Source organism: Mustela nigripes, chromosome 1 (assembly GCF_022355385.1).
Source record: "Mustela nigripes isolate SB6536 chromosome 1, MUSNIG.SB6536, whole genome shotgun sequence".
Taxonomy (NCBI): domain Eukaryota; kingdom Metazoa; phylum Chordata; class Mammalia; order Carnivora; family Mustelidae; genus Mustela; species Mustela nigripes.
Window position 1 is genome coordinate 136410215 of NC_081557.1, and position 23766 is coordinate 136433980.

At 38.6% G+C, this 23766-nt stretch overlaps 2 protein-coding genes across 3 annotated transcripts in view; both read right to left on the reverse strand.

The window, feature by feature from the left end:
* Positions 1 to 2177: 2177 nt before the first annotated feature.
* MSMO1 (methylsterol monooxygenase 1) lies at positions 2178 to 16314 on the reverse strand. The gene is made up of 6 exons (XM_059393887.1): positions 16205 to 16314; positions 10679 to 10964; positions 6441 to 6589; positions 5253 to 5379; positions 3906 to 4060; positions 2178 to 3196 (listed from the first exon to the last, which is right to left on the reverse strand). The coding sequence occupies exons 2-6, from the start codon at positions 10931 to 10933 to the stop codon at positions 3001 to 3003; spliced, it is 882 nt and encodes a 293-aa protein (XP_059249870.1). The 5' UTR covers positions 10934 to 10964; positions 16205 to 16314; the 3' UTR covers positions 2178 to 3000.
* A 4106-nt stretch (positions 16315 to 20420) lies between these two features.
* KLHL2 (kelch like family member 2) overlaps positions 20421 to 23766 on the reverse strand; it is a 105327-nt gene continuing 101981 nt past the window's right edge. For both annotated transcript variants that reach the window (XM_059374215.1, XM_059374216.1), the window contains 2 exons: positions 22709 to 22852; positions 20421 to 21550 (listed from right to left, as the gene is read on the reverse strand). In XM_059374215.1, the coding sequence (XP_059230198.1) occupies positions 21522 to 21550; positions 22709 to 22852 (173 nt within the window). In that variant the 3' untranslated portion in view covers positions 20421 to 21521. The remainder of the gene's footprint in view (positions 21551 to 22708; positions 22853 to 23766) is intronic.

The window sequence follows — 23766 nt, forward strand, 5'->3', positions numbered from 1 at the left end:
ATAATCTTTTTGAAGAACAGATTAGGATCTAAATCCTCAGAGATGAACATACAATCTGACTACCCGCTCTTAAAAATGGTTTAGAGTCTTTCTCCCGCTAGGGGGATATGGGACTTGAATATGGATTTCATAGTCTGAGGCTTTCTGTGAGAGCAGAACGAGGAGCTGCGAGAACAGGAGGTCTCGTGACATACTGCAAACCCAGGTTTTTCTAAAGGTCTAAATGTCTTTAGCCAGAATACATAGAAGAGTAAAATACTAGTTAATTGTGACATGATCGATGTAACTCTAACATACTCTGCTAATCATTTTAGCTCCAATACTAACCTTAAGCTTTCCAATTTCCACTTCAGTAAAGTCCAATGGATAATCCAAGAGAGTATGTTGTGATTTTCTAGAGTAGAATCAGAGCTTTGTGTTGTATTTGTACTCTAGTCTTCATATGTTTTTTGTCAAGCACAAACAGAAGAGAGATAGAACCTAATCCAGGTAATTTTTAAAGGTCTTGCCAGTAAGTCATATTAAAATTTGTTTGTACTAAAGTGTTTACGTCATGTTCCAAGATACAGTTTTTAAGTATAATGAAAACTTGATATACAAATATGAAAGGGTAAATAGCAGAAATAAAGCTCAATTTTGTTGTGTATGAACCTTATTTTCTGGGTAGCTACTTGTTTAGAACTTTCTTCTCAGTAGACTGTACACAGTGAGGGAAAAATCTGAAAACCTATTCAGTAAACATAGTGGCTGCAAGCATGGCTTCTGATGTCAAAAGGCTAGCCCTGTGATCTTAAGTAACTTAACCTCTCAGACAAATCCCTCACATGTAAATAAAGAAAATGGCATTTGCCTCAGACTTAAATGAGATCATGTATTAAAAGCTCACGAGAGTGGGCGCCTGAGTGGCTCAGTCAGTCAAGCAACCCACTCTTGATTTCAGTTCAGGTCATGATCTCAGGATCCTGAGATTGAGCCCCCTATCAGGCTCCAGGCTCATTAGAAGTCTGCTTCTCTCCTGATCCCTCCCCTTGCTAGCCCATACTCTCTCTCCCTAAAATAAACAAACTTTTTTTTTTTTTAAAGCTCATAGCAGAATTCAGGGTATACAATAAGCATTTAGTAAGTTAACTAGCATGAAAAGAATGAATTAGGCATACCAAATTGTTTAGTACCATTTCCAACGATAGAGGTCACCCTCTCCCCAAGTACTGAGTCACCTTTAATTAATGCGGGCATAAATAATCAATCTTTACCTTTTGTTCTTTAATATTCATGGAATGCACATGGAATATGCATTCCATGAATATTAAAGAACAAAAGGTAAAGATTAAAGCTTCTATAGTTTATCTTTTAATTGAACCACAAGATTTTAAGCCCAGCCCCCAAATCAGTTTGAGAATGAAGAGCTAAATCCACACCCATGAGAGGAGGGGAAGGGACAGAAAGGGAAAATGGAAAGGGTCATATGGACTAGGTTTGAGTTAGAAAACATGGTCCTGGGCGCCTGGGTGGCTCAGTGGGTTAAGCCTCTGCCTTCAGCTCAGGTCATGATCTCAGGGTCCTGGGATCGAGTCCCGCATCGGGCTCTCTGCTCAGCAGGGAGCCTGCTTCCTCCTCTCTCTCTGCCTGCCTCTCTGCCTGCTTGTGATCTCTGTCTGTCAAATAAATAAATAAAACCTTTAAAAAAAAAAAAAAGAAAGAAAAGAAAACATGGTCCAGCAGAATATTCTCAGTTTAACTTTCTGAATCCTTATTTGAAACTTCTTCACCATGTGTCTTCAAAAGAAAGAAAAGACACCAGGAAACGACTCCATATTGTAAATAAAAATTTGGTACTATCATATACTAGGTTAGAATTACCAACTCTTTTGAGTTAGAATCTAGATACCATTTAAAGCTTTAAATAAGCTTTAAAAAGTTTCACTCTATTCTTCCCTCTGTACAGAAAGCATAATCTTCTAAAAGAGTGAAGAGCTGTCTTAATACTAGGTCAATGGAATCCCCACTAACAAAGCCTGATAAATACATGTCGAAACTGCCCAAAAAGTTCAGCAAATGAAGCACTTTTTAAAAAAGTAGAATTATTCCTTTTATTGCAAAACAATCATATAATGATTTCTGTACTTTTCTTTATAAGAATAAAATAAAACAACTGATGTTCAAAATTGGAACCCGGATAATCGGACAAAAAAATCACATTTATTTCAATAGTTCAAAGTGCAAATACAGCAAGTCAGTTCACGTTTCAAGATACAGTTTTTAAGTATAATGAAAACTTGATATACAAAAATGAAAGGGTAAATAGCAGAAATAAAGCTCAATTTTTTAAAAATTTCAAGTAACCCGAAAACCTTTAGACTAAAATATTCCACTTACAATTCAGAAATGCCTTAATTTATAGACACCAGTAGTACAGTGCAATCCCAAAGGACTTCTCAAAGAAAGAGAATCACCCCAAACCAGCTGGCTCAGGACAAGAGTGAAGTTCTCCGTGCTGGCTCTTCCTGCTTCGGCAGCCTCACTCACGCTGTCAATTGATATGGTTCAACCCATGATACTTTGATGTTTAGGCAATTCCAAAAAATGTTTAAAGTTCAATACGAGGCCAACACCCTACTAAGAGAGTTTCTGAAATGGCCACTATATATTTAGAAGATTTTAAAGACCATTTCAACTTCAGGCCTATGATATTACTGGGGAAAGACACAGATTAATACTTCTTCCATTACTTAAAACCTTTCTGTAAGGTTAGCAACATGGCCTTTACCACTTCCTCATGAAAAATTGTACTTAAATATTTATTTACTTATTTCTACACATACACAGTTTTTATGTAAAGTAGAAAAAGTTCCCACTAGGAAGATAATTAAAGGTTGTTAATGTTCTCTGTATCATTTAGCAGCCAAGACACATGTTTATTTCTGCTCTGCAGAAGCAATGTTAGCTACTTGCTTCAATTCAGGAAAAGTGTGTACCTTCAGGAAGGTTTAGATGAGATACTTATTCAGTCTTTTTCTCAATCTTCTTCATCTTTTCATTGTAAGCAACAAATTGAGAGTCTGTTCCGAAAATTCTATCCCACCACGTAAATGTTGAAGCGTAGTTTCCGATGAAGTTCATATGGTGGAAATCATGATGCCGAGAACCAGCATAGAAAGGGATCAGATTTAAAGGGTTGAGAGGAATGTCATAACCACTGAAATAAAAATGATCAAGATTTTTAAGGAAATAAATATACTTCAAATAACTGACATTTTCATTGATAGTAACATACCTGTTAACTAATTCAAATAACACTCCACTTTACCTAAGTCACTTTGTTTCTGACAGGTTGACACAAGACAAAAACACACAGAAAAATGGTACATATTCTAGAAACCATTTTCAGAAATTAAGATAAAAACCTTCAAAGTTCTATGGAACTTAATTATTATACAACAGGGGATGAAATGAGCGGTTATAAAAATAAATCTTTAGACACAGATTTTCAAGAATTATTTTTCTTTTCTGTTTTAGAGGAGCTTCCTCACCTCAGGTTCTTATGCCCGCGACAGTGTATGTCCTTTAGGCAAAGTTAAATGAGTATCAAGCACTAAGAAGATTAAACCCGAGAATCACTATGTAGCAACTCTTTTCCAGTATCCTCCTTTATTTCCAAAAACAAATCTAGAATCTGATAGCCACAACTGTATAGCTCTGAATCACCGGCCCCTTCCCTTCCTCAGGAAGCTGAAAGGGCAGAAGGGAGGAGACAAGAGTGGAAGGAAAGAATGAAGGAAGGAGATATCTTTTACAATTTAAACTGTCCTATTAGTCTGCTTAGAAATAAAGATGATCTTATGACTATGAAAACAATGGCATTTTATATTTTGATGCATTATATCTGAATAGAAACCTTAACCCACCTATGGACGTCAATAGTTTCTATCAAACGAATAGTCACCCATGCCCAAAGGAGAATGACGTGATCACATAAAAGCATGATTCCAATGAAAAATCCAGTTCCAAGAATCAGAGTTTCCAAGGGATGTGCATATTCAGCTTCCATTCCAAATGGAGCCTAAAATAAATACATAAGAATTGCTTAATATACTGTGACTGTTAATTTTATGTGTTGGCTTAATTAGCTAGGCTTTACAGTGCCCAACTATCTGGTTGGTCAAACACCAGCCTGGACATTGCTATGAAGGGACATTGCTATGAAGGGATTTTATAGATGTGACTAAAATTTAAATCGTTAGTCTCTGAGTAAGGGGGATTATCTTCCATAATGCAAGTGGGCTTTATCCAACCAGTTGAAGGCCTTAAAAGCAAAGACTGAGGTCTCATGAGGAAGAAAGAATTCTCACGACCGCAATATGGAAACCCTGCTTGAATTTCCAGTCTGTGGTCTGTCCAATGCATTTCAGATCTGCCAATCCCCACAATCACATGAGCCAGTTCCTTAAAATAAATGTGTGTATCTCCTATTGATTTGTCAGAGAACAACAACAAATACATATATTCTAATTTATGCATAGTTTTATCAAATTAGATTGTTTCTATAAGTAATGGCAATATATCTAGCCATACATATATAAACAAATAACAGTAACTCTCAATAAAAACACCTTTTTGTTCCTACCAAACATCAAAACATCAAGGGATGTCCTTAACAGAATCTTAGTAACTGACTCTGATGGTTTAAGATAAAGGCATTAAAACAACTGACTTAAATTCCAATTCTGGTTTATGCTTCTGAATTTGTTTTGCCAAGAAAGGGATAATTGATTTAGCATTCCACGTAATCAGGGCCTATGCGGGATATATAACATGACCAGTTTGATAAAGGTACATCAAAGCAGTTATGATAAAACAGATTTTTGTGGGCATCAGAATGAGGTGGAAAGGTGTTCATTAAACAAGTCGGTAACAGTTTTAGAAATTTAAAGATGACCCGTCCATTGTTTTGGGGTCCAATTTAAATGACCTTAACATCACTATGGTCTCTATTCATCTGCCACATACCAACCATGACAGGAGAGTGGTCTGGCCCAAATGAGAGACTGAACTATTTCATGTTAACACTTTCCTTGAACATTTATAGAACTGGCCGTGTATGTGTGTATGTGTGTGTGTGTGTGATGTTCTTAACATGTTCACGCCAAAGAGAAAGAAATAAAAACTGACAATTTTTTTTTAAAAACCTCAGATTTTAAAAAAGCATTTTGCCTCCAATTGAAAAAAATTTACTAAAAATAATTCTAACATACCTGAAACTCATGATGAACTTTATGAATATATTTATATATTCTTTTGTGGTGTAAGAGCCTATGCAGGAAATAGTGCCAGGTATCCTCAATCACCGCACAGCCAAAGCATTTTGCCAAAAGCAGGTACCTTTAGGATGAAAATATTGTAATGAGCGTAAAATAGTATCTACTTAAATGATCTAAGCTTTTACTTGGGATCACTGTTTGAGGAATTACATGAACCAAATACCCACTAACCAGTTTGACCGACCTGGAAACACAGATCAGCAAACTCTCCCAACTCCTACGTACAAAGTGGCTCTATGATAGCCCCTGAAGCAGACCACTACTCCAATTCTAGTTCATTTTTAAAAAATTCACAGGCACAGGGACATCTGGCTGGCTTAGGAGTTAGAATATGCAACTCTTGACTCAAGGATCATGAGTTCAAGCTGAATGCTGGCATGGAGCCTACTTAAAAAAAAACCCAACTGGAAAATAATTTCACATGTATAAAATCAAAGTTAAGAAACAAAATCTGAAACTTCTAGGAAAAGAGTAATATTGATGAGGGACTTGAACTGAGGTTATCAATAGTAAAATCATCACTTCTTTCCACCAAAGAGAGGGATGTAAGTGCAATGGGCAAAATATATTTATATACAAATAAACACATACACAAAAACTCTTTTATATAATATGTAATACAATGAAAAAGTATACATCTATATAACTGGTATATCTCTATTCAGGTTATGTCAAGAGCAGATAGTTGAATACAAACATAATTTAAACACAACTACTAGTGTTCAGGTAATATTTGTTCCTATATGCATACAACTATTATAGACCTCACAATTACTCTCTCTTTTCTTTTTATTCACTTCAGACTTCAAATGTAATATAGTTTTTCTTGGTATAAGTGGGTATATCTGTATAAAATCACATAAAGGATGCTAACAAAAGTTATCTGACATAAGAAATTACTTTCCAAAAATATCTAAATAAATAACTTTCCAATAAAATATTACATTAAAACACAAAAAGACAGAAAAATGGGAATGTTTTAAGTTTCTACTATGGCTTATTCTTCTGTTTTAATTATTTCTGAAATTTAGAACAAACAAATGAAGAAAGAAACATGACGAATTATTTTAACTGGATGATAAAGCATGACTGAGTATCAAAACCAAATCTTTATATACATACCATCTTGGCATTCTTTCCCAATCATAAGGTATATTAAAATACTCTGTAAAATAATAAGTTCCACAGATCAAAGGAAGCTGGATAAAAAAGTGATTAAAGAGAAGTACTTTAAAACATTTCCACTGGTTTTCCCATGTTTCTGGTTTATCCTATGGAGAAAAAAAATTACGATATTTAGCATTAGCCTCAGCTGTCAGTAGCTTGACTTTAAACTTAGAACGAATTTTTAATTGTTTCTTAATGTTTCTAGGTAACCTTAATTCTACATTATTTAATTAATCTTATGATGTGAATTCTCTATTACAGTGACTGTGTTACAGTAACTGAGACCTAGGAATCACAGCTTCCTCCCCTTCTAAATCCTTGACAACTGTGATCACTAGTTTAAATAGGTAAAAAAAAACTGTTAATAGACAAACCCAGGTGTAACGATCTCAAATGAACCAAAGAAACATTACAGAGTAACTGTCCAGTCTTTGCGTCCCACATCATTCCCTTCTGTCACCCAGGAATCTCAGAGCACAAATGGGTGATGCTCAGAGCACAGCTGGGTTCTCCCAAGTGTGGCAACAGTCCTGCAGGCGGCACTGAAGCCTTTATCACAAAGGGAAATCCATGCTGCCTGCCATTCAGCGGTGCTCCTTCCCAGAAATTAGTGTATTTTTGTTCACATCTGATGACAGAATTATAAACTCTGAGCTGGAAGAACTTCTGAAATGGGTCCAGTGGTTCCCAAAGAAGAGAGACCTACTGCCCACAGATAACAGTGTTCAGCGATGAAAGCCAGAATGAGAAAAGTAAGATCAATGTAATAAATATTTCAAAAACCTCATCAGGATATCAAATGGCTTAGCAAGCCATATAAAAAAACTAAATTTATTCAATTTAAAGGGCTGCAGTTAGGGATGCCTAAATGGCTCAGTTGGTTAAGCATCTGCCTTGGGCTCAGGTCATGATCCTCCTGGGACTGGCTCCCTGCTCAGCAAGGGAGGGGCTTCTCCCTCACTCTCAGCCCCTCCCCCTCTTATGCAAGTGCATACTCTCTCAAATAAATAAATAAATAAATAAATTTTCAAATGGCTGCAGTCAGATAAGAAAAAGTACTTTAGGTTTTACAAAAAGATGGTGATAATAAATAACAATTATTGCTTTGTTTTCAATGCCCTTACTCAAACATTTAGACTTCTGCCAATAATCCTTTTTTAACTAAACCATAATATCCCAAGTATGGAAACTACTGCTCATTAGCAGAAGCCCAAAGAGGTCAACTACCTAGTAGCCCAGGATCACACAGGCAGTGATTAAAACCAGGACTAACTAAAAGCTAGGTCTCCAGTTCTGGACTTAAAATTCTCCTTGTTGTTGCTGTTCTTAAAATTCCGAGTTCTCGGGGCGCCTGGGTGGCTCAGTGGGTTAAGCCACTGCCTTCAGCTCAGGTCATGATCTCAGGGTCCTGGGATCGAGTCCCGCATCGGGCTCTCTGCTCAGCAGAGAGCCTGCTTCCCTCTCTCTCTCTCTGGCTGCCTCTCCGTCTACTTGTGATTTCTCTCTGTCAAATTAATAAATAAAATCTTTAAAAAAAAAAAAAAATTCCGAGTTCTCTTCCGTAATAGGAAAAAGAAAAAAGACAAAAAAAAAAAAAGGAAAAGGAAAAGCATTCAATTGATAACCAATCTAAAGAACCAGTCTCCAATCTCAGGGCCTCACCCACTAGTTAGCTGGCTCTGTAATGCCCACAATTCAGTTTCCTTAACAATAAAATGAAGGGATTAGACAAGATAATTTGTCATTGGCTATCTTTGAGATTATCCGACCTCACTACTCCAACCTCCAGGCTGTGACTGAGGACAAAATATAAATCCAGCTTGGGCAATTTCTCCCTAAGAACCATGTTTAACAAACTTTTAATATCCTAGCTTGAATCTGATACTCATTTAGCTATACCAATTAACACAAAAATTTATCAATTATGACTAAAAAATCACACGTCATACTGTTTAAAGTGTGGACAAATTAGTTTAAAAAATAGTGAACAATGAAATACAAATACCTGTTGAGTATCAGGGTTTACCATATTTTTTACTTTATAACTGCAAGTTAATATGAAGGACTACTACTAGGAAAACTGACTCCAGAAAGAATGGTTTCAGGTGCACCTGAGTGGCTCAGTGGGTTAAGCGGCTGCCTTCCGCTCAGGCCCTGATTTTAGGATCCTGGGATCAAGGCCCGAATCGGGCTCCCTGCTCAGTAGTGAGCCTGCTTCTCCCTCTGCTTCTGCCCCCAGCCCCTATGTACTCTTTCTCAAGATAAATAAATAAAATCTTTCTTTAAAAAAAAAAAAAAGGAATAGTTTTAGTATATACCCCCTGGAAGAACATTCCTAGAAAACTAGTAAGACATCAGACTTTCTAAAGCACATTAACTGTCCGGTAGTCTATTCCGTTTGAAAGCTGCTATCCTCATCACCACTAGCAACCTTTTCCTGTACCCTCAGTGCTTCAGGGGATCTTCCTTTGAAATAAACAAACTTATAATTAATTTTACTGATTTTGTTGCTTGTCTTTAAACCCCTTGTTTAAAGGGGTTTAGACCTATACTGCTTTACTATCACAATTCATTTTTGTACTAAGAAGATCCAAAGCAGGGATTTTTAATGGTTGTGGAACTGAGAGGAGGACAAGGCAATGTGAAGCCACACTACCCAGCCTTTCAATTTCTGTTTATAAATAACTACCTGTACTACTTGTATTGTCTTTTGCGACAATTTAAAGTCATGCATAAAACCTTAACTGAAAAAGGCCTTTCTGGAAAAGTTCCCACCTCTGTCTAGTGAGTCAAGGGCAGAGGGGAGGAGGAGGACAAGGACGCTCTGACCTGGCCAGACACACCACGTATCAGCCCTATAAACAACTACGGTGTGACACATGGTCTCCAGAATCACCCCAAACATGCAAGAGAACTTACACATCCAAACTGAATTCTGCCTTTCAAAGCAGGCCCTGTTATAAAAAGCTTTTGGAACGTCTGTCCTTAATTTACAGGATACCCCTCTTTGGGCATGTCCCTTTTTATTTCCTCCCCCTTTTCCTTTGGCTTAGAGTCTACTGGCCTGACCCCATGCACTACCCCCAGAAAGGATCAGCGACAGCACTTGAGTGAGCACTTGCAATGAGACTCACTGGGAGAGGCAACGGGGCTAGGAGACTGATGGGGGAAAATGTGCACGATGACTGCCACCTGGTGTGTACTTGGTGAGTACAAATCATTCTCCGCAGGTTAATGCTCTCAGGATGTCCACTTTGTACCAAGACCATGTGCCCCTGAGTTTTAGTTTGGCATGACTTTTTAGAAAGTAAACAGCAAGTATTAGACACTACCATGGGTTTGCCAAGTGCTGGTAACTCATCTCTGATAAGCGAGTTTGGACTCCGTTCTGGACACCCCGTCAAGCTCTAGTCTTCACAGGGCTAGAGCTCACCATTTCCTCCGTGACTACAATGGAGAAGAGGCACTGTGTCTATCTCAACATTTTGTCATGCATGGTGGGAATGTCAAGGAATTTAGTGCACTAAAGCAAATATCTAGGCTCTAGGAGCATGATGACAAGAATCCTGCAGAACCACCATTATATATTTAAGGAAAAAACAAAACTTTTAATAGCCCCGATCAAGATCTTATGATATTAAACATACACTAATGGCTGAGACATTAGGAGTTGGAGAGAACTGCAAAGTATCTACACATGCCCATAATGTCTCTTTCCAGCTAGTTTAAAGATCATAAACCCAAATTAGATAAATGTCACATATACTAAAAGCACAATTTAAAAAATTATTCTTGAAACATTATCAATAATAATCTAGTGCTGTCCAACATGGCAGACACTAGAAATATGTGGCTAGTGAACACTTTAAATATGACTAAACTTTGATGGGCTAAAATTATGACACCCAATTCCAAAGACTTTTTTCTGTGAGAATGTGAACATAAAATAACCTATTAAGTACTTTTAAATTCTGACTACTTGTTGAAATGTTTCAATTTATTGTATTAAGTAAATATTAAAATTAATTTCCCTACTTCTTTACACCTTTTATGTATTCTATCAGAAAATGTAAAATGTTCCTTCTATTTCTATTAGACAACCCGGATCTAGGTTTTCTCAAAACAAAGTTACATTTACTTTTAAAATATTTGACATGAATGGTAACATTTCATTGCAAGTACATCACACTCACCTTTTGAATTTTATACTTTTTCATGTAAGGTATAAATTGAAACAAAAATCCAGGTAAACAGAACAAGAAATAAAGGACCTCATGAACTATCAAGGATCCCCATGTTGCAATCTGGAACTTTGTATAATTATCCAACATATAGTTCCATGCATTTTTAAATGGTTCTTGTAGAGGGTTCTCAGGTAAAAGTGAATCTACATACTCCACAGCCAAGGATGCTGAACTAAAGATGCTGACACTTTCATTTGTTGCCATTTTTCAAATCTCTGCAGAAAGCCTTAGAATTCTGTAAAGGCAAATAAAAAATAAATACATAAATAAGCAAGCAAGCAAACCAAGTAAGCCAAACAATCAAATTCCCAGAAAATAATTTTTAAAATTCATCTTCTGATAATTTTAAAAACAAAGGTCTAATGGATATCATCACCATGACCATTTGCAGACACTGATTTATCAGACTCCTTCTTAATCTTAGGAAACAAACCGAGGTTTGCTGGAGGGGAGAGGGTAAGGGAATGAGGTAACTGGGTGATAGATATTGGGGACAGTATGTGTTGCAATGAACACTGGGTATTATATAAAACTGATGAATCACAGACCTGGATCTCTGAAACAAACAATGTATGTTAAATTAGTTTAATTTAAATAAATAAATAAGCCAGCCACGTGTTGGGGCACTTGGGTGGCTCAGCCAGTAAGCATCCAACTCTTAGTTTCCACTCTGGTCATGATCTCAGGGTCATGAGATCTAGCCTGCCCTCTGCTTCCCAGGGCAGAATCCACTTGAGATTCTTTCCTCCTCCCTGCCCCTCCCTCCATGCTACCACCCCTCCTCGCCCACGTGCACGTGCGCGTGTGCTCTCTCTCTCTCTCTCTCAAATAAATAAATAAATAAAATCTTTAAAAAATAAAAATTAAAAGCCACATGTTAACTTTCAAGAGCAGGATCTAAAAGAACAACAGTGGAGAAAGAACTTCAAACTATCTTCAAAGAGACTTGTCAATGTGGTCTCCATGGAAAAACTTGCACCTTCAATCTGCAATGGTGGAGTACAAGTGTCACCTAAAACCCAAAAAACAAAAAGATACCAAAAAACCTATAAAGAAAAAGTGTGCCAAATAAGACTACATAAAAATTAAATATGCTTGTTATAAAAAGACAATTATAAATAAAGTCAAAGATCAAATGGCAAACCAGAAAAAATATTTCCAAAACTTATGATAAATGGCTGCAAAGTATGCTTTAGGAAGACTAAAAACCCAACAGAAAAATGACAAAGGCCATTCCCAAGGGGTTCACGGAAAAGTAAATACAAATGTTCACTAAACAAATAAGCAGCTCAGATTGAATACATCCTAAAACAAAAGTCTTTAAAAGTTTCAGTGTTCAGGAGACAGTACTGGTAAGGGTAACAATTTGGGGAAACAGGCACCATTATACATTGTTGATGGAGAGATCAGTAGGCCTTTGAAGAAAAATTCACAGTATTTGTCACAATTCAAAATAAATATACCTTTGACCCAGCAATTTTCTCACTCACAAAGAAGCATTTCTTATAGCAGCAAAAACAAAGAAAAAAGGAAAACAACAGAATAAGTCCATTAATAAGAAAGGAGATAAATAAACCCTAAGTCCTTCCAGAGACAATTACGCAGCCATTTCAAAGAACAGGAAAATCTTTATGTTCTACATAGAAAGATGTCCCAAGAAACAATGTTAAATGAAACAGCAAGTTGCGGAATAAGGCACATAACAAGAGCTCCCCCACCTAGTGTTTGTGAAAAGGCTCTATACACTGCACTTTCATGCTTATGGACTGACTGACGGAAGGACACACACCCCCACACACAGGAAATGTATGGAAGGATATCTGAGGAACAATGGGGAACAACTGAGAGTGATGACTTTAAGGAAAAGAGATTAAGAAGTAACAGATACATGCATTTGCATTATGTGCACACCCCGTGGGGAAGTAACAGATACATGCATTTGCATTATGTGCACACCCCGTAGGTGGGGGGTTCCGTTATGGAGGAGAGGACAAAAATTTTACTTTCCATTTTATACCTTCTTACAATTATACTTACATACTCCATGACCAAGGATGCTGAACTAAAGATGCTGATACTTTGAAGTTTACGAGAATGTCACTTTCCTAAAAATGTTCACTGCTGTTCCCAATTTATGAATTATGATAGACTAAAAACAAAAATATTTTATTTTTAAAAAAGATTTCATTTATTTATTAGAGAGAGAGTGCATGAGAGCGAGCAAGCAGGGGCAGAGGGAGAAGCAGACCCCTGACTGAGCAGAAGCCCAGTGTGCGACGAGATCCCAGAACCCTGGGATCATGACCTGAGCTAAAGGCAGATGCTTATTGTTCCCATACTGACCTTGGACCCCCCCCCCCTTCCTCATGGAGGATACCGGGAAGCTTAGCCAGCTTCCTCAGGTCTCAGAATTCACTTAGAATTTTGTCCTACTCACTCTCAAATGACTTGTACTATGGAGGCTACAGATACATCCTGGGCCATCCCAACCTCAAAATTTCTCTTTTCTCACTCACCCTCTCTGAGAGTGACTAGTCTTATGTTCTTATTTTACCTGGGAACTCTGTCACTTATCCTTTCTCATCTTTCATTTCTCCCCTCTTCACTAAGTCCATCCTCTAAAGTTTAAAAACATACTCAAAGTCTTCATTTCTAGGGAAAGTTTTCCTAACCTGTATTCCCTCTTCCCCAAGCCAATGTCCCTCTTCCTTTTCTTTGAACCAACTTCTTTCTCTAGGGAGAAATCAACAAAAACCCTTCCCCCTGCTTTGCTCTTACCCACACAACCCCCCCTCAACTACTTGCAATATAGTTCCCACTCACACCAAGGTATCTTCAGTCTTCTAACTTACAAGGTAAAAGTCATTCCAATTCTCATTTTTCATGAGGTTGTTGCCAAAATGTGGCAATGAACCAACAACACTTACTTGCTGTGTGTCTTTGAGCAAGTTACATAACCTCTCTGAGCCTCGGTTTTATCATCTGCAAAATGTACACAGTAACAATAGTAACTAGGTCGTGGGGATCTTTTCATAGTGTATATATATATTAAATCACCACAATGTACACTTAAATATCTTACAATTTTACCTGTCAATTACACCTTCATGAAGCTGAAAAAAGAAAAACAATAGTTCTAATGGGTCCAAGATCTAACACACGTGAAGTCCTTAACATAGAACCCAACAAATAGTAGCTACAAGAAGCTAACAATTTTGAGCACTTCTTATATGCCAGGAACTGTGTTTTAAGAGTTCTGTATACTCTCTCAATATATTAAAGACTTTAATCCCTACCACACCTTCATGAAGTAGGTAATTTTATTTACTCTTCTATAATTGAAAAACTCAGGTTTAGAAAGAATAAACAACTTTTATAACCCAAGTTACAAAAATACTAACTAGGGGAGCCTATGCATTCATCCCTTATGCTCTATTGCAATCAGAAATAACAAAGCACACAAGAAATATTATAGTAAGAAGGGAGTGACTCCTACAGCTTTCCAAAAGCTTAAAGATTATTTTATACATAATGTCTTCATTTTCACATTTCCCATTGACTCTCCAGCTATTACAATCTGCTTTCCATTCTCTTCATTGCACTGAACTTACTCTTACTAATACAATCAAAGGATCTCCCAGCTGCCAGATCCAATATTCTTTGCAGTTTATTTTACCCTGAAGATCTGATACTTCTCTCCTTAAAATACTCTCCTTCCTTGGTTCTTGGAATTCACATGTATTCACTCTGATTTAATTTGTGCTACTATGTGCAGCAGCTACTGTGCTAGCTGCTGTCCTCACCCCTGATATCAAAACATAAACTCTAATGAGGAATACAAAGCAAAAACCAGACTATCATAAAATTAAGTGATAAGGACAGTAACGGGTTGGAAATACAGTAACTAGAACACAGAGGACCAGGAAAGAGTTCTTAGAACAAGAGACCTGGAGCAAAAGGGGGAGGTGACCTGATTAAAACAGAGTAAAGTAGGGTGGAGTGGGAGGAACAGGGAATGTTTTGAGGAGAGGGCACATCAGATCCAAATACCCAACCAGGAGATCAGAAAGAAGACAGTGCTTCCTAATTTAGTATGTTTATGCTACCGCTTTTAAGAAAGACGACTTGGGAATGGAGGTTTGTTTCCCAAGAATGTTTTCCTTACTCCTTTCTAACTATTTCAGAGTACCTAGTGATGGCAACTATTTCCTGTTTTAAAAATACACTGACATGCACAACCTTTCTATCCCTAGCCCTCTCTCCTAAACTCCAGGCTCTGATTATCTAAAACTCGACTGGCCATCTCCAAAGAGACCGTTCAGAAGCCCGTCAAACTCAACATGTCCAAAAGTTCAACAACTGCTCCCTGCATCCCTGCCCAAAACCTCTACGGTCTTTAACCTCTAATTTGGTGAATGGCACCATCACGTATTTAGTCATTACCAAAAGAATGTTCTAAGTCTCTCCTGTCTCTGCTGCCTAAGACAAGCCTTCAAAATCGCTCCCAATTTAGAGATACTCGGTTTAATGAACATTCAGGAGGAGTTCACTCTCCCAACACAAGAAAGTAAAGTGGATACACGTTTGCCAAATGAACAAAAGCAGAAACTAGGAATTAAAGAGGGGAGAGGGAAATAGTGAATTTTCTTTTCCTTTTCTCATCCTGTGCAACTACTCTATCTTCAGAAAAAGTTAGTTCTCCGTGGATTCTCTGAGGAAACCCTGACGTTTAGCTGTCTGAGGGCGGTCAGCATGTGTCTGTCCTTTGGCCCTTTCTTTACCTTCGCTGAACCCGGACTGCAAAATTCCCTCATTTGCTGGAGTTGCCCCATCTCGAAGTTTGCCCTCCCGAAACGATACAATGCCAGCATATTATCTACACGGGTAAATTAACCCCCTTCTTCATACAAAATTCAAGGGAGCGCCTCCCCTAAAGACAAAGACCAAGGCCCTCAGCGGTGCAAATCAGGTCCTGCCGGGCCTTTCCCCACCCTTCATCTATCTTAGCTCCCACCTCAACACAGTCTTATATTTCACGTGCAACGGACACAGCATTCCCTAGCCGGGGATGCCACCCTACCCAACTCCTATTCATCCTTCAGTAACCTCCGTCTCAGACGCCCTTCCCAACCACTCCACCCCGCCACTGCGCGAACACAACACAGCTGATCCCCCGGCAGCGCTTCCGTGTTTGTAAAACTTTCTCAGCACTCTTTCACCCCACGCTGTTACCTATCTCCTAGTATTTCCCGTCTTCGAGGACTAGAAAGCTCTTAAAGGGCAACAAACAACCCCAATTCCATCATTTAAGATTCCGCACCGCTTTCTTCCGCTCCCCCTGGCCGCAGTCCTCAAATCCGGCACTGACGCCCCGAGCACCCACGCACGCCGGACCCCACTCCCACCACGGAGCAGCCGGCCAGAGACAGCCTCTCCCTCCTTCTGACCTACCAGCCTCTCTCCCAGTCCCCTCACCTGGACGACTGCGCGGGAAATGCCGGCCACCGCCACCCAAACTCCACCAGGTGCTGCAGCCTCGGAACCTGCCTCTCCGCGTCGGGGGTGGAGCCAAGAGCGCGAGGCCGGCTTCTTTTGCCGTTATTGGCTTGTGAGGGCTCCCAGCCCGCCTTCTCAGCACTGTGATTGGTCCTCGGTATTGCAGGCATCGTCTGACTCGCGTGAACGAACCCCTGGCGATCCCAGCCATTGGCTCCGCGGATGGAGTGAGGATAGTGAGACCGAGACGTCTAGCCAGTAGCCAGCGCCGCAGCGCGCCTGGAGGCGGGGAAGCGCGAGGACGCGTGACGGCGTGAGGGGGTGGAAACGGACGGCGGCTACGTGGGGGCCGCCGCAGGGAGTTGCCTTGGCAACCGGTGTTCCTCCGTGGTTCCCGCCGCGCCACCCCTGGCGGGGTAAGAGGGTACCAGCTCGTCCTCCCCGTGACTTTGAGATGCGATTTGTGTAGCAGTCGCCTCGCCAGAACCTGGAAAGAGAATAGGACAAATGCGGTTTTGACTGTTCTGTGTTTACAGATAGCTCCGCCTTTCTTTGGCGTACCTTGGATTTAGATCATTCTCCTTCCCTGTTTCCCCAGCCCCAGTAACCTTTAATAAACCCATATATATATGGAAGATGGAGAATTTCCCATGCAGTATATCTCCTGCGATCATCTAGAGAGGTAGTTATCATTACCCCATTTTGCAGGTGAGAACAGCGGAAGCTAGTAAAAGTTTAGAAAATGATTTGACCTAACAGATGGCAGATGGCTGTTCCCCTGAGGGGGGGTTAAGGCCTTGACCTGGTCAGTAGTGCGTGGGCTGCCAGAACGCCCAGGCGTTGAAACCCCCAGGGGAACGGGGAGCTCCAGAATACCGGGGGCCGGGGGAGGGGGGGGGGCTAGGGGGCTGGGGGGGGCGGGGCACAGAGGATTTAACACACTTGCAACTTGTCTACTGCCCTGGCCTCATCTCAGCCGTCTCTCAACACTAAAATACTAATGTACAGGGAATAAGGGTAGCCTGTACAGACGGTGTAAGAAGACACGAATTTCTGCTTAAGGGTGTGTCCTAAAAGTTCGCACAAAGGCACCAATTTGGTCTAGTTGAAGGCACTGCTACTCAGTGGTTCAGGAAAACGGGATGCTGTTGTTTCTCTCAGGGCTATGCTCAAACTGGTTTTTCTGCCTGAAATCATCAGCCATCTCCTCCCCTACCCATCACCTATCAGTTCAGGTATAATCTGCCTGAGGAAGCTCCCTCTTGAGGAATGCCTCTCCTTAGCTTCAGTGACTTCTACCCTCCCATCTAACTGTCCCATGTCTGACAAAGACATCTCTGTAAAGTATCATTACAGTGGGGTCAAATCAAATTAAATGGGATCTGAAGAGTGGTGTCCTGGAGTGGATGTTGTGGTGCACCACTCAGGTCCCCTTCTTCAGGACTGAAGCAGGGGCTCAGTTACTGAGTGTTGGCAGAAAGCGCCACCTCTCCCCACTGCTACACCCCCTTTCCAGGGGGCAGCGGGAGTCCACAGCTGGTCTGGTCAGTCTGGTCCATGCAGGAGTACAGTGGCCCAGCCCCTCACCAGCTCGAGAGCTCCCCCTCTTACTGGCTGAGGTTGTAGGTGTAACTGCATGTGCAGTCCGCTCTTCATCTGCTCAAACCTGTTGCGTTTTCTCCAGTACTGTTAAAAAATATGCACCATGGGTCAGATTTACCAGGTTTTGTCCATTAGCAGTGTGCTAACTTCTGTGCTAAGTTTTATCTAGTACCTCTGTAAAAGAGTTTGTTATGGGGGCACCAGGGTGGCTCAGTGGGTTAAGGCCTCTGCTTTTGGCTCAGGTCATGATCCCAGGGTTCTGGGATCCAGCCCAGCATCAGGCTCTCTGCTCGGCAGGAAGCCTGCTTCCCCCTCTCTCTCTGCCTGCCTCTCTGCATACTTGTGATCTCTGTCAAATGAATAAATAAAACCTTAAAAAAAAATGAGTTTGTTATGATGGTAAATAGTATGTATGTAAGGCCACGTGCATAGTACCTGGAATACAGGAAGTGCTCAGAAAATGTTGGTTATCATTTCAGACTTGAAGGCCTACACAGTAGATGTATTTTCTGAATTAGAGCAGGTGTATGTATTGGAGGGGTCAAATTACTATTTTAAATCTTAGACATTTAGAAAGCAAATACAGATAGGGCAGCTCAACTCACTTATTTCCGTACAATAAAGAAATAGGAGGTTCAGAGAATGTTAACAAAAATGGTAATTTATTGAGGGTCCTCTGTATTCCAGGCATATTCACATACATCATTTCTTTCAAATTCTACAATAACCTTGTGACACAGACACTACACTGCCATTTTAGAGCAGAAAGATAAGAGGCAGAGGTTAAATAACATATTTAAAGTCACAGCTAGCAGCTAATAGAGGGGGGATGCAAATGCAGAACCTTCTTGTTCTTATGCCCTTGGGTTTTCCAGTACACACACTGCTTTTTTCTTTGGAGCCATAAAGCAAGGCTGGAACCTCAGAGTCTTGATTCAAAGCATGATTCCACTCTCCCATGTGAACTCCTCTCCAAAATGAGACACTGGCTGCCATACAAGTCAGCAGGAGGCAGTTTGCTCAATACCAAACGGAAACAAGAGGCAGGCTTGTTTAGCCATCACTGTGTAATATTATGCTGTCCTTGTATCTATTAAAGGAGTAATTTCACAACCCATCAGTAGCTGAGATTATAAATACTCAGGTCTTCATGCTATAAGGGAGGATAACAAAAACTAGGAATCATACGCCAGAGTGCACAAGGGAAAGGAAGGGAAGTCAAAGTCTTCCAGCAGTATATGTATCATCCACCTTAACCATAGCCACCAGTGCTTTTGGCCAACAAGGCACATATCCAAGCAAAGCAGGCAGCAGAGTTGCTTCATAATGCAGGTACCCAAATCTAGCCTTGAGCTCCACTTGAACCTGGTACTGTTTTCTTGACAGGATTTCTGAAACGCCTCTCTGCCTTAACTTATGGTCTTTCTCGTACAATAATAGAATAAGCCAAGAATGCTTTTATATGCCCCCCCCTTTTTAAAGGGGGCATTCCAAACTGGACAGAGGGGTGTGGGGGAGCAGGGTATATCCAAAGCCTCTGAAGACAGAGTTACGAATCTACCTACTGACAAACCTTGGCAAACTACTTTACAGTCTAGCTATTAAAGCTTCAAAGCAAGTAAAAACAAAGAGATACTTGACACGCTAATATCTAAGACTTTGCTACCTTAATAGATTGCATTTCAGGAAAAGCTTTATTTTTTAGATAAATCTTTAATTGATAATTCACAGAGGTTTCATGGAATATCAGTGTTTGGAAGTGACTAGGAAGATACTGACACACATTTTCCTTGATGCCGCTGAAAACAGTTAATTAGATCTTCAGCATGTTTGTTGACATTGGATGTGCTTGGAGCCACACTAATGCAGGAATTCATTCTTTCATAAGGTAAGCAGAGGCTCTTTCTTTTTCTGATTAAATTCTTTATGTTTCCATTTATAATTAAAAGTTCAAGTAAGTATTAAATATGGTTCTATGTTTAAATTTCAGTACTCTGTACTAAACTAAATGGAAATTTTATCATAGGTCTAATTCTTGCTCTTGATTATGGATTGTTCTGGCTCAACTTCTTTTCATGCTAACCTTTTAAATTCTCTTCTGAGGCATAGCCACTGCATCCCATCACACTTTTCTCCTCATTCTCCTTCCCTCCCCTCTGCACCCTCTCAGGGATCCACAACCTAAGCTGTCCATCCCAATGGACAAGCTCTAATTCCTTCAATTCCTTTGATTTGTATCAAAACCACAATTTATGTCTCAGTTGCTCTAGAGTGGGTATTTTTTCTTTGACTTACTTTTTGGTCCTTTGCTATTTGTTTCATTGTCATCTATCTTGTTCTCATAGTAGGGACAGAGGAATATAAAAACTCGAAATTTCACCAATACTTGCAAGACTTTTCCCTGATGGCTGAGATAACTTTTTCTTGGATTACAATTTTCAATGACTTCACTTACTGATAACAGACTTGCCTTTTACGTTCTTTTGGCAACAAGTTAAAAATGCTGATTTGTTAAGTTAGAAAATGCAAATTAAAAAAAAAAACAGACAACTTTCTTAATATGAAACTAAATAGATAAAAATCAAGGACAATGTGAAACAAATAATATACAAACTTTTATTCAAAGATATTCAAGAAAGACATGTTTTGGTCATTTTAAAGTGAGATTAATTGAAGATCCCAGAAAAACTGTATTTGATCAACACACATGGCTACTCACAGAAAGTTCTCTCTTCTGTTAATAGCAGCTAAATTTATACACACAGAAAAAATTCTTAAGACCATGCAAATTCAGCTGAATTCCATACATTCATTATATTCATCAAAAACCTGCAGTAATGTTCATGCCAAAGTGTTACTTTAAGAAAAAAATTAAAAATACACACCAAAACATGACCAAGATTAAACTAAAGGAAATAATAAATAAGCATAATTTATATTTTATTTAAAAAAGTTTGGCATCACACATATTCAAGTGTGTTACACCATGTTCATTCCTCAGAAGTGGCATTTTAAAGTGTTAAGCATTGTTAAATATCAAAAAATACAACTCTGTTTTACAATGTAGTACTGGCATAATTCAAAGTACTGTGCCAATTATAAATAGTATAATCAAGTTTCAAACATCTTTTCAAACATATTTAAAGGAAAGCATATAGACACACATTTATATGCACACAATTTATTATACTCATGTAATCAAAGATATTTTATAAAAGCAAACAGTTTTATCCCTCAGCAAGTTTGTATACTTACACAGATTTTAATACCTTTTCAAAGATTTTTCAGTTCCTGTGTATACCGATTTTCAAGAGAAGGAATTAAGATAAAATTTAATTTTACAAGAACACACATTACTTTATCATCCTTCACAAAATAATCCATAGTCATTCGAGGTTGGTAAGAACTAGTCTGTAAGAAAGCAACTGTTGTCTAAAGACCACAGAATAAGTACTGTAGTCCTGGTTTCTTATTAAAATTCAGTAAGCTGCTGCTCATTGCAGAAAAACCCTATGCAGTACTTCTACCAAAAATAATCTTCAGTATCTGAGGCCTATTAAGGCAGCCGATCTGATCTTCTGCTGAGACTTAAAGAGCAGCCACAAGTGGAGAAGTGCTAGACTCTGAGTCGCTTCATAAATACGTGGTGAAGCCTGCTTTTCATGTGTAAATACGCCAAAAATGTCCTTCTGGCTCATAATGGTTTATCAATAACTGTGACGCCTGAGCAAAGAAAGAAAGAGAACAGATGGTCATAGGCATCATTCTGTACCTCTGAGAAAAGAGTGAATTCTTTATTATTGAAACAATAGGGACTGAATGAATCAGTGTGTTTTCAAGATCTCTTTCCTCAACTTGAATACTGCTATCATTTAATCTAAATGACAGTGAGATCTCTACTTAGTTATGGACCAGAACTACATCAGACTACTTAATCCAGAACTACTTTTTTGCTCTTTATGGTTATAATTAAGAGAAAATAATTTTTCTTAGAAAATATCAAAATCCACTTAATACTCAAAAGGATACAAGAAACTTTGTGGGGTGATGGATATTGTCATTATCTTGATTGTGACTGATGGGTTCACAGGTATATACATATGTCAAAATTAATAAACTTGTACAATTTAAGTATACACTATTCTGTATCAGTTATATCTCAATAAAAAGTTATTAAAAATTTCACCTAATTTTGAGCCATATTATTCTGGGAGCCTACTATATATAGTTCTTCTGTTAGGTGTTGTTTTGGATGATACATGAACAACAATGATGGCTAATTAATATAAATTCTTTTCTCTCCACTCCTGGGTAAATATTAGAATAAATATTAGAATTTAAGTCAATATACATATATCTATCATTAGAATAATATGTAACATACAACTGTAAAGACTCATCATTATATTGATTAAAGATTATTACTATTTCTCTTACTAAGAGAATGGACCAAAAATGGTATTTTATAATTCACCCAGGGTCATGTGTAACTAAGAAAAATCACTCCACAGTTTCACTACAGTACTATCACATGGCACCCTGCCAGGGGAGATGTTGTAGTGGTCATATTTCTTGGCTATCTGAGTAATGAAAGCCTTGCCACGTAGTGAACTCCACTCTATGCATACAGATTTTAGCCACATTAAGTTTTATTATATGATTCTGCACTAGAAAGTTTTGGGATTTTGAATTCAAATGACTGCAGAATGACAAAACAATACCAATGCTTTATTTTAGAATATATACATCCAATAGGGAATAAGAAATAAACTTTGAGAAAGTTCTCCTTAGAATATTCATAATATAAAAATCATGATGATGTATTTTTTCCATCTAATAGAAGACTGTAAGAAGACTGTAAGAAAATCGGACATTTATTACCTGCGTAACTTCTCCCTGTGCTCATACAAGATGACACAACTGTCCATTTATCAGTCGTTGGATTATAATATTCTACAGATGCCAGGTTACAGGAACCATCATCCCCGCCAACTACATATAACAGACCATTAACTGCACAAACTCCTTTAAAAAAATTATGCAGAGAGAAAACAGTTATTTTAAAAATCTGTGTAAATATACATATTCCTTTATGTATTTGGTGAGGTGGTCCAAAGACCCTTATTTCCTTGAAAAGGGTTAAGAAGAGAAAGTGGTGAACATGAAAACAATTCCCTTTGTATCTATAGTCTAATACCACTTCCGAGCTCCAACTTCTTCCATTTATGCAGTAGTTGTTTTATATGACCACTAAATGATATGAATTCAGAAATGATACTGAATGGTTACTTTATCTCCTATAAAGAGAGAAAGCATTATTTATTTCATTATTACTAAAATAACTCATTTTTTTGTAAAAATTCAAAATATCTAGAAAAGTACATATAAAAAAAGATCACCTCTAATTCTGTACTAAATAGAATAATGACCATTGAAATTCTGATCACTACTTTTGCTGACTCTTATCTATGCATATATACTCAGATACTTCTTTTTTTTAACCTTAAAGTTGCTTATACTACACACACTGCTTTATTACGCACCCACCCCCAAACAACGTACCTTGGACATTTCCCTAAGTTAATATAGATCTACATAATGTTTAATGGCTGCATAATATTCCATTTATAATACCATAACATGATTGTCTTTTGCTGATAGATATTAAGTTATTTTCAGTTTTTTTATTTTTTTAAGATTTTTTATTTATTTATCTGACAGAGAGAGAGAGAGAGATCCCAAGTAGACAGAGCAGCAGGCAGAGCAAGAGGGGGAAGCAGGCTCCCTGCTGAGCAGAGAGCCCGATGTGGGGCTCGATCCCAGGACCCTGAGATCATGACCTGAGCTGAAGGCAGAGGCTTAACCCCCTGAGCCTATTTTCAGTTTTTTTTGCTCTTATAGTAATGTTGCAATGAACAAGAATCCCTCTTACATACTTT